General features: G+C 38.3%; 1 protein-coding gene across 1 annotated transcript in view; it reads left to right on the top strand.

Annotated features, from left to right (window-relative positions):
• Nucleotides 1–10,188: 10,188 nt before the first annotated feature.
• Nucleotides 10,189–12,213, top strand: part of DNAJC12 (DnaJ heat shock protein family (Hsp40) member C12) — a 39,792-nt gene continuing 37,767 nt past the window's right edge. The window contains exon 1 of the mRNA XM_046026231.1: nt 10,189–10,429. Within this exon, the coding sequence (XP_045882187.1) occupies nt 10,352–10,429 (78 nt within the window). The 5' untranslated portion in view covers nt 10,189–10,351. The remainder of the gene's footprint in view (nt 10,430–12,213) is intronic.

Here is a 12,213-nt window from a genome sequence, read left to right as displayed (position 1 = left end):
CTTAACTACCCAGGCCCTGGTTACTATCTCTTCTGAACCTTTGCTCAGGCCTATACTGCCGTGTCTTCTCTCCACCTGGATAAGTTACGTCTCTCTCCCATCTTGGGCAGCTCACCCCTTCTGCACAACTTTCCCAACAACTCTTTGTCCATTTCTTATTCCAGCCCTAAGTTCTTCCTGACCAGGATAAAAATAGCTGACATTTAGGGAGCGGTCACTGGGTACCAGATACCATGTTAAATCACGTTACCTTGTTCAGTCCTCAAATCAACCCAGTGAGGTACTTGCTATTATCACTACCCTTATACAGATGGAGAAGGGCAACCTAACCTAAGGGGCAGCCTACTGTAGGCCCCTACAGTAGGATCATGGCTGGTAAATGGTACCTTGGAATTGAATCCCTAACTAGACCACACACATTTAACCAGTTACCTATACTTGAATATATGGCTACTTTTTTAAAAAAGTCTTTTAATTATTTGTTTATTTTTTGAATATCTGGCTTCTTATCTAGATAGATATTGCATATATATTTTAATCAGTGTAGATCACGGATCATAAAATCAGGTGTGTATAGGGACTAGGATGTGAGTGCAGAGAACTTGATAATACATTCTGTATTTTCTTAAAGGAATATGTCCTCTTGTTTTTCTTGAAACATAGGGCCTTCTTGCTCTGTCTTTGGATAAAAATAGGGATCAAGAAATATTCCACTTTTAACTCTATGATAAAAATGTAAGTGACAATGCCTGGCAACTGACACTTGGCCTCAGTGTCAGTGAACAACAGGGAATCAGGAGACCGTGACATGACTGTGACATGACAGCACAGACCCCATCTAAAGGGGATAGTTCCACTTTGGTTCCAGGCAAATGTTGCCACTGGGAATGGCAAGTGAACCCCAGATTGTCAGATATTCCAATGTTTCAAAAGGAAATAGAAGCCTGGAATTTTATGTACGTTTTCCCAACTTTAAAATGTTGGCAACTAATTCATATCTAGGAACACAGTTTGGTAGGCCTGATTTGATCTGTGCATCACAAGTTCAATCTTATCTCTTTAATTGCCATGGAAGTTCCTTGTGAGGAACCACTAAACAGATTCCTTTAGATCTCTCACAGTGCTGGGTACATACCACGTACTCAGAGAATTTGTGCTGAGCCACCAAGCTGCTCATGAGTATTTCTCTATATTTAGATTTCAGTTCCTTTTGGCAAACGTTCATTTGGCAGCTTGGGCTTCCACAGAATCATATGGTATCTGTCAGTTTACCACAAAATCAAATGGATTCCCTGAATTTACTAAAGAGGATGGGGACCAAGACATAAAAAATATTAATGAAAATTTCTTGTTTTGGGGGGACGCCTGGGGGTCTTAGTCGGTGAAGTGTCTGCCTTTGGCTCGTATCATCCCGCATTGGGTTCCCCGCTCAGAGTGGAGTCAGCTTCTTCCTCCCCCCCCGCCCTCTCCAGTCATACCCTCTCTCACTTTCTCACTCTCAAGTAAATAAAATCTTAAAAATAAATAAATAAATAAAATTTCTTGGTTTTGAGATACTGGTCTGGCTCAGTCAGTAGAACATGCAACTCTTAAACTTGGAAGTTGTGAGTTCGACCCCACTTTGGGTTAGAGATTACTTAAAAAAATAAATAAAAATTAAAAAAAAACAATAAGTTTCTTGTTTTTATTCCACTAATTTGCCTGAGTGATAATAATCAGATCAATGTCCTCAGTCTGTTATACCTTGATGCACATTAGAATCTCTGGGAGAAACTTTTTTACAAAATACTCATGCCACATCCATAGAGGCTCCTTTTTTTTTTTTAAGATTTTATTTATTTGACAGAGAGACAGCCAGAGAGGGAACGCAAGCAGGGGGAGTGGCAGAGGAAGGCTTCCTGCTAAGCAGAGAGCCCTACACAGGACTTGATCCCACGACCCCAGGATCATGACCTGAACCAAAGGTGGACACTTAACTGACTGAGCCACCCAGGCGCCCTGAGACTCCTTTTTAATTAGTCTACAGGATGGTCCTTGCATTGGTATGTGTGTGTGTATTCACCAAGTGATTTTAATATGTAGCTGCACTAGAGATCACTTGTCTAGGTTCTGGGAATCAGGACTCATAAGACCAGAGAATCACAGATCTTACTGCCAGGAGTTATCTCATGAATGATTTGGTCCAGTTTCACACCCTTAAGTCACTATTTTCTTAAAATTACCATCATATCTGATTTGATTACCGTATTACTTATATACTCCACTGCAATTCTATTTGAGAAGGGGGTGGAAAGCTGAAATGTCAGGGACTTATTTATTTAAAAGTTTTTTGTTTTTTAGCTTTTAAAGATTTTTATTTGACAGAGAGAGCACAAGCAGGGGGAGCAGCAGGCAGAGGGAGAGGGAGAAGCTCACTTCCCACTAAGCAGAGAGCCCAATGTTGGGTTCAATCCCAGGACCCTAGGATCATGACCTGAGCTGGGCAGACACTTAACCAACTGAGCCACCCAGGTGCCCCAAAAGATTTTTTATTTTTAAGTAATCTCTATACCCAATGCAGGGCTAAAATTCACAACCCCGAGATCAAAAGTTGCACTCTCCACTAACTAAAACAGCCAGGCACCCCGTCAGGGACATTTTTAATATTTGCTTTAATGTTTGCTTCCCAAACATAATCAAGTGCCTATTTAAGGAATTCTGTTGTTTAAAATAAATGTTATAGTAATAGACACAAACCAGTAAGTTTGTGGCTTCTTTGTTTACCAACAAATGGCATATTAACCATATTTTTATGATCATTAAAATGAGTAAGTTTTTTAAAATTAAAAATACACACACACTTAGCAAAAATTCCAAAGGTATAAAAGTATAAAGTTTACCTACCATTCCTATACTTGGGTCTTCTAGTCCCTTCTCTGAAGGCAGGTACTCATGGGTTTCTTGTGTATCTTGCCAGAGGCATTATCATCACAGTTTAAATAGCTATTTTTTTATTTTTCGCCTTGAGATAGGAATTTTTAGTCACTGTCTTTTTTTTTTTTTTTAAGATTTTATTTATTTGACAGACAGAGATCACAGAGAAGAAGGCAGAGAGAGAGGAGGAAGCAGGCTCCCTGCTGAGCAGAGAGTCTGATGCGGGGCTCCATCCCAGGACCCTGGGATCATGACCTGAGCCGAAGGCAGAAGCTTTAACCCACTGAGCCCCCAGGCGCCCCTCAGTCACCGTCCTTTTTGACAAATCCTTTAATTAAATTGCTTGAGAGTAAAGGTGCTAAGGCATCAATAGCCTTTAAAGAATCTTTCACAAATTCTACTCTATGTCTGCCTTAGCAGCAAGACTCCTTTTTAATACCCTGTGCTGGTCTCAAAATGCTGTTTTGCTCTTGCAGCCAGGGAGGGATTTTATTAGTTTGTTATACGAACTGGTGACACTGACACACGTGGAGGCTAAGGTCCTGGCAGGCTGCGTTTATCTTTGCATGGATCTCATGCTGGACCAGAGCAGTAGCGTCTGAGGAGCAGGCGTTGGGAGATAGGAGCTAGGTCAGAGATGGAGGCCTTTTCATCACAGCGCGCAAGCGGTGTCCAGGATCCCAGTCTGAGCAGGGGGCGGGGGCCTGCGTTGCGGGAAATCAGGACGAACGGTTGAAGGCAGTTTTGCAACTATTGCGTTTAGCGCTTTGAAAACTCGGGATGTGAAAAGCTGCAAGGGAAAAGTGCCGATTTTGTCTATTACGACAGAAATTTAGCGCGAGACTGGAAGGAAAGGAGAGGGAAGGACAACAGCCAGTCTGAGAACGACTCTGGCGGCTGCGCAGAGCCCACCTGTAGGCTGCCTAATTTCTTTTCTCGCTCGGAGCTTCTGAGGCTTGTTAGTCTTCAACTTCTAGCTTTTCTCCTTTTTCTTCCACCCACCTTGAGCTGTTTTTTCCCTTCCCACTTAAAGACTACCGCACTTGATGAGGAGGGGGAAAAATTTTTTTTAAAAAGCCAAACCCCATAAAACCTAAACCAAAACCACTTCCGGAGGGTGGTTTCTGGAGGCGCGACTTCCCGCCATGCCCCTTTCATGCTAATCTCGCGATGCCTGGTGGGAGTTGTAGTCCCGCGGTGAGAACCGGCTCCCGGGCCAGGGGCGAATGGTTTTGTTTTTTTTTTTCTGATCTGGATTGGCCTGGGCTTGGGCATCTGACTCCGCGAGTCTTGAGGTGCAAAGAATTTTAACTCTTAAAAAGTTCTACATGATTCCTATTATATATATTTTGCAGTATGTATTTTTTTAAAGTTTGTTTTTCAACGATCATATGTAAATAAAACGAATGGTAGTTGCTCCTTGACTTGATACTAACAGTTCAGAAAGTCATGCACTAAAACTGAAAGCCTCTCTTCTGTGCCCGCCCAACTCCCTCCCCAAGAAGAAAAACACCAGCCTTTTAAAGAATTAATTATAGGCGCAAATGTACATATTATTTTAAAAGTACACAAAAGTGATAGTGCCAGGGCGCCTGGGTGGCTCAGTGGGTTAAGTCTCTGCCTTTGGCTTAGGTTATGACCTCAGGGTCCTGGGATTGAGCTCAACAAGGAGCCTGCTTCCTCCACGCCCCTCCCCCCCCCTTGTGATGTCTGTCTGTCAAATAAATGAAATCTTTTAAAAAGTGATAGTGCTATAATACTCTTTTTTTAAAAAAAGATTTTATTTATTTAGTTGACAGAAATCACATGTAGGCAGAGAGGCAGGCAGAGAGAGAGAAGGAAACAGGCTCCCTGCTGAGCAGAGAGCCCGATGGGGGCTCTATGCCTGAACCCTGAGGTCTGGGGGCTCTATGCCAGAACCCTGAGGTCATGACCTAAGCCAAAGGCAGAGACTTAACCCACTGAGCCAGCCAGATGCCCCGGGGCTATAATACTCTTATCAAACTACCTTTTTCATTTGATAATCAATCTTAGAGATCTTTTCATACTTGCAGAGAAAGAGCTATCTTACTCTCTTTTTAATGGCTGTATAGTAGTTTCTTCCACAAATATCATAATTTAGTCATCTGCTATCTTCTCTGTTCCAGTGAGGGACATTTTGGTAGTTTCTGATTTTTTTTTTCTGTTGCAAAGAATGTTGAAATGATCACCTTGAACATATTTTGGTGTAAATCCACAGGGTGAACTCACAGAGACAAAACTGCCCAGTTAAGGAGATAATAGCTTTATAAAAATTAATGAATACTATCAAATTGTGCCAATTAACACTCTTATCCAAAAATGTATAAAGGTGTTTATTTCCCCACTTCTGCTCAGTGTTGGTATTATCAAACTTAAGAGATTCCACTTCTCTGAAAGATGAACAATTTGTTTTCTTTTGATTAGCAGTTTCATAGTCATAAATGAGGTTGCACGCATATGTGTATTGACCATCTATATTTCTGAAAGTAGCCATGTTCTCTGCCCATTTTCTACAGGGTTCTTAATTTTTTTCTTAATAATTTGTCTGTACTTTTTGTAAATTAAAGAAGTTAGTCTTTTGTCTATTATGGGAATTGTGAAATGTTCTCTTTGTACATTATTAACCTTCTGATTTTGATTTTTTTTTTTTTTTTGCCACACAAATGCACTTAATATTGATATACTCACGGGGGGCCTGGGTGGCTCAGTTGGTGAAAGTCCTCCGACTCTTGATCTCAGCTTGGGTCTTGATCTCATGGTCTAAGGACAAGCCCCACATTGGGCTCCACGCTGGTTGTGGAGCCTATTTAAAAAGAAAATTATATACTCATGATTATTAATTTTTTCTATGGCTTCTGAGTTATTTGGTTATATGTAATTTATTTTGGCACAAGGAGGAATGGTTCTAGCTTTATCATTTATCATTTCTATAAATAGTAGGCAGAGGTCCCAAAGTGATTTTTGTTACATTTATTGGGGAAAAAAGCCCCAATGAACATTAGAAACATACCCTTCAATGAGATGCCATGGCAGGTTTGGAAATTTATTTTGGGGAAAGAATAGAAATAAATAAGTGGCACACCAACTTTTCTCAAAGCATCTGTTTGTCTTGTCTTATTGCCTTTTCTGAACAATACCCTATAAAGACTGCATCTATTTATTAAAATACGTAATGAGGGGCGCCTGGGTGGCTCAATGGGTTAAAGCCTCTGCCTTCAGCTCAGGTCATGATCTCAAGGTCCTGGGATCGAGCCCTACATCGGGCTCTCTGCTCGGTGGGGAGCCTGCTTCCCCCCTCTCTCTGCCTGCCTCTCTGCCTACTTGTGATCTCTGTCAAATAAATAAATAAAATCTTTAAAAAAAAGTAATGAAAAAAATATGTAATGAAAACTTTTCTGAATAATAAACAAAAAAGAGAAAAGAATTATGAAAATGATTTTAAAAGTGAGAATTATTGAAGTAGAATTCCCAAATTGAAAAAGGATTATGTATGTTTAGATATAAGACAAACTTTTCCCCAAAATCTCACTTTAGAATGAAAGGTAGATGCCTTATTGTTATAAACTCACAATACACATTTTTCATAATATATGATTTGAAACATGTAGGTTAAAGAAAATCTTAAAAGTTAAATATTGTGGAAAAAAGTTAAATATTGTGGAAAAAAGTTAAATATTGTGAAGTCATTTGATCATTTTGTATATTAGTAAATAATGAAAGTGTTAAATTTAGGCATTTGATTAATTTATATATAATATATACACTCTAATTGCATGTTATATGTACATATATGGACCCAAACTTATTTTATCATTTTGGATTGTCATTTGGTGAAATTTAGAGTTGGTTTTTGTTCAGGCGTATGGTATTTGATATATTCTATACAGTATATGGCATATTCTTACCATTTTTCTATTTTTGATCACAACTTTAGTGTAGATAAAACAATGCAATACTTTACCCTTAAAAGAAGTTCTGAAGTATTAAAAAAAAAAGTTCTGAAGTATAAACATCATTTAGGAACAAGGAACAGGGTTTGGTGTTGTTTACCTTGCATTATGATTCTTGTAACTTACCAGTCAGAAAAGATAGTAGCTGAGACACCTGTGAGAGGGGAAGCCCTGTGATGGGTGCATTCATTTTATTCTTCTTTGTCAACTGTATAGCACAATGTTAGCTTCCCAGGATGAGTAAACTGGTTAATTACACAGTCATAGTAGGATGTACAACAAACTGAACTAAACCAAACAAAGAATAAACCCTCCGAGTCATCATCTCTATTAAGGCAGTAAATAGCTGTGTGCTATTTGTCATTTTGCAGTTATTACTGACTTGTTTTTTATTGCTCCTTTTTTATTACAAGAATAATATATGTTTATCTTAGCAAATGTAGATGACTAAAAAGAATAAAATGTAAACCACTTGTGACCCTATTATCTAGTGATAACTGGTCTGTTTTGGTATATATGCTTTTTCATATTTTGTAAATGCACATAACATATATTTATAAAACTGGCATGGTGCCATATATATTTTAAAATTTTTACATGTTTTTAGTTTTTAAATTGAGATATAACTTTGACCCCGTGACATGTACAATCTTCATGCTCAGTGAATTTTGACACAGTACATACTGGCTTCTAACCGTTTTTTCACGAAAAATTAGATGGTGAACATCACTCAGACATTATGTATGTTTCTACATCATTTTGTTTTTTATTATTTATTTATTTATTTATTTTAAAAAATATTTTATTTATTTGACAGAGAGAAATCACAACTAGGCAGAGAGGCAGGCAGAGAGAGAGGAGAAAGCAGGCTCCCCGCGGAGCAGAGAGCCCGATGCGGGGCTCGATCCCAGAACCTTGGGATCATGACCTGAGCCGAAGGCAGAGGCTTTAACCCACTGAGCCACCCAGGTGCCCCACATCATTTTGTTTTTTAAAGAATTTTATTTATTGGGGCGCCTGGGTGGCCCAGTTGGTTAAGCGACTGCCTTCAGCTCAGGTCACGATCCCGGAATCCCGGGATTGAGTCCCGCATTGGGCTCCCAGCTTCATGAGGAGTCTGCTTCTCCCTCTGACCTTCTCCCCTGTCATTCTTTCTCACTCTCTATCAAATAAATAAATAAGATCTTTTTTTAAATCCTATTAAAAGAATTTTATTTTTTTATTTGACAGAGAGAGGGAGGGAGAGAGAGAAAGAGCATGCCCACATGCTTGCACAAGCAGGGGAGGGAGAGGGAGAAGGAAACTCACTGCTGAGTAGGGATCCTAATGCAGGGCTGGATGCCAGGACCCCAGGATCATGACTTGAGCTGAAGGCAGACACGTAACTGACTGAGCCACCCAGGTGCTGCTATACTGCATTTTATTTTTTCCTGTGTCAAACACTTGGGCTGCTTCTACCTTTTGACTGTTGTGAGTAACGATGCTATGAACATGGGTGTACAAATGCCTGTTCAAGTCCTTGCTTTCCATTCTTTTGGGTCTATCCCTAGAAGTGGAATTGTTGGATCATATGGTAATTATATATTTAATTTTTTGAGGACTTGCCACCCTACTTTCTATAGCAGCAAATTCCCATCATTTTAAGGCCATTTGTCAGTTCTTCTGGTCAATATTTTATGATACCCAAGTAGGCCTCCGAATACCCCAAAGGATGTAAATTCCCCAGAACAAAAATAGCTATACTTTTAAAAAAAAAAAAATTCCATGCAGAAACGTAGTGAGAGAGGATATATAATGAAGACTTTGTAAAAATGGTGCTTCGGTGTTTTATTTATTTTCTGAAATAAACCTTAAAGAGGATGTATATAGGTGAGCTCAAAGAGACCATTTCTTTTTTCCAAGGTGATAATGTTTAAATATTTTATTTTATTTATTTAACAGAGAGAGAGATCACAAGTAGGCAGAGAGGCAGGCAGAGAGAGAGGAGGAAGCAGGCTTCCTGTGGAGCAGAGAGCCTGATGCGGGGCTTGATCCCAGGACCCTGAGATCATGACCTGAGCCGAAGGCAGCGGCTTAATCCACTGAGCCACCCAGGCGCCCCAAGGTGATAATGTTTAAAAGGTTAAGGTGGTTAAAATGTTACATCTGTGACCACTCACCTTCTCCTCTAAATCCTAGACCTGACCTGCAAATCACCCTGGGGCCACATCTAGCTGAAACATGTTCCCTAAACCCACCTTGGGCCAGACTCACTAGCCTGGAGAGAGTTAGCTCAGGAGGAAGGCTACAGTGAAACAAACCTGGTCATCATACAGTTCTCCTCTCCCTGTCCTGTTTTATTTCCTGCAGAGTATAAATCACTATTTTAATTGATCTTGTTTGTTTGTATGTTTCTTGTCTGTCTCCCTCCACCAGAATGTAAGCTCCTGAAAGAAGTGACTAGTGCGTCTGAGTGGCTCTGTTGGTTAAACATCTGCCTTCAGCTCAGGTCATGATGCCAGGGTCCTGGGATCGAGACTTTCAGTGAGGAGCCTGCTTCTCCCTCTCCCTCTGCCTGATGCTCCCCCTGTTTGTGCTCTCTCTCTGTCAAATAAATAAAATCTTTTAAAAAAGTAAAAGAACTGACTGACTGACTTACCACACCTTTTCCCATAGTCACACTGGGCACAAATCAGGTTCTCAATAAATACTTGTTGAATGAATAAATTACTGAATGATTGAAAATTTGCTCTCCTAGTCTATTTCCTTTTACTCCCAAACTATTTAAAAGATTATGAAGGGGCACCTGGGTGGCTCAGTGGGTTAAGCCTCTGCCTTCGGCTCGGGTCATGATTCCAGGGTCCTGGGATAGAGCCCCACATTGGGCTCTCTGCTCAGCGGGGAGCCTGCTTCCTCCTCTCTCTCTGCCTGCCTCTCTGCCTACTTGTGATCTTTGTCTGTCAAATAAATAAATAAATCTTTAAAAAAACTAAAAAAAAAAAGATTATGAAATATTTTAAACACTCCAAAAATGCCCCTTACTCAGATTTAACAATTCTAGGAGTTTGATTATATTGCTTCAAATTTTCTTCTATCTCTTGAAAAAAAGAGGAAAAAAGATAAAAATACATAGGAAATGGAGAAATGGGTATTTGGGGAGTATGTAAAAATAGTCAGTCTTTTTCAACCCATAAAATGAATGGTTCAAGTGCATTACTTACTGTAAACTGAAACTACAGATCCCAGGCAGCTTTGCTACAGCTCGGCACGTGGCCTATTCTTTCCTCTTCCGCAAACAGCCAATGAAATGTAGAGTTTACAAAGGTCTAGGGTGACATCTGGTGTACTGACTGTGACCAGCCTCAAATCTCATTATTGCCATTTGGAACTTGCTGCTGAAAACAAGATCTAAAAAGGCTTTTCCGATTAATTCACAGCTTATTCTGTCTCTTGTTTTAGAGGGAAAAGAAGCTGATTTAGTCATTGAAATGGATGCAATACTAAATTACAGTTCAGAAGACACTGAAGATTTCTACGTGCTGCTGGGATGTGATGAACTGTCTTCGGTAAGACCGTGGGTAATGCTCTTCTTTTTCAAGTTTTTATTTAAGGTGGTAACTTCGAACTTTTAGTCACGTTGCCTAAAAACCTAATCTTATATTCTTTTAAAGCACGTTTGGCTTAGAGGAAGTTGAGGATTTAAATCTTGGGTCTTTACTGGGGTAGTGTCCTTTTGTGATTTTTAGATGTTTCTGACCGAATTTGTGTATTCTGGCAGATGCCCATAGACTCTATTTCAAATACACTAAAATTATGTATTTGAAATTTTATTGTAATGCTCTTGGCAGTGTTTCACAGAATACCTAAGTTGTATCTTCATTATGGTAATTTATACTAAAATTTAGATGAAATGTGATTTTCTAGTAATTAGTGTTTTTAAAATGTTTTATTAAAATATGTACTTTTACACGAGCAGTTAAATTATATAAACCAAGAAACATCCTTTTATGTTAACATTTTAAATCATGTGCGAGAAATTACTTAAAAGGGTGGCTTCTGAAACAAAATATGTGAAAAGCTCTGTAGTTGTTCACTGGATCTACAATAAAATAATGTTTTTAAAGGACCACATAGACAATGATGAAGGCAGTAAAAGTTTTTTAAATTATGGAAAACTCATTTATAATTCTACTCCCCAGGATTAATGCTATTAATATGTGATTTATTAATCTTTAGTCTTTTTCCTATATATATATTTTTGGAGACATGTTTGGCAAGATATTATATATTTACTTGTTGATTCCTGCTTTTTACCCACTCGGGGATTTCTCCATGTTATTAAACACTCTTCGTACATATTTTAATGTTGCACATTTCATTTTGTTGTTGTATCACAATTGATTGTTCCCTTATTGTTAAATATTTCATTTATTCCTAGTTTTTCAATGTTTTAAATACCATTGAAATGAATAGGAAGTACCTTTCAATATATTATTAAATATATTATATTTTATATAATCGTTATTAATTTTTCCCCTAAAATATAGCTATTAATATCAAAATATTTTAAAGCAAAATTCTTTTCTATTTATCTTTGTTTCATAAGGCTGGAGTTTAGTAATAAAATATGCTTAATTTTGTTTGCAAAATAAAATGTGACGTTGGACTAAAGGATTAAAATCTCTATCTTCATCACACTGAGGGAGTTACCTTATGTATCCTGTAGTTAAACACACACACACACACACTTCACACACACATGCACACACCAGGTTATAATACTCCTTTAGCGGTATATTTCTCCTTTAGGGTGTCACTCTTGTTTCCTTTATGTCATTCTTGTTTACTTTAGTGGTGGTTTACTTATAGCAATTGAGAAAGCTTATTGACATTTTTACCACCTGTGTTATGAATTATGCTACTGCCAAATAGGTTTTGAAGGAGCTTTTTAAAATCAAAGGAACATAATTTAACTTGATAAGCTTCACAATTTGGATTTAAAGAAATATTGTTATTCTAAGTTATGAAGTAAAGGTCATTATATTCCCATAACAAATGTCTAGACCCTTTTAGTCAGTCTTTTGTAGTTATGTTATTGTGTCCTCAGTCTACAAAGAAGGAGAAGGAGGATAAGTTTTGAATAGACTGAAAAAAATGATCCTATTGTTTATTTATAATGTTTATGACAGTCTCTTTCATTATAGCTAGCAAGTTTGTTACCAGTTATAGTCAAACTTCCCCTATAAGTACTGTAGCATATATTAAAAGGAGAATAAAAACATTGTCTTGCCATTCCTTCTTTACTGATTCTGCCAATGACATACCATGTTTAGATTACAATCATTTATTT

This window comes from Meles meles, chromosome 13 (assembly GCF_922984935.1).
Source record: "Meles meles chromosome 13, mMelMel3.1 paternal haplotype, whole genome shotgun sequence".
In the NCBI taxonomy this organism is placed as follows: Eukaryota; Metazoa; Chordata; class Mammalia; order Carnivora; family Mustelidae; genus Meles; species Meles meles.
Note: the sequence above shows the minus strand (reverse complement) of the source record. Positions and strands in the feature narration are given on the sequence as shown.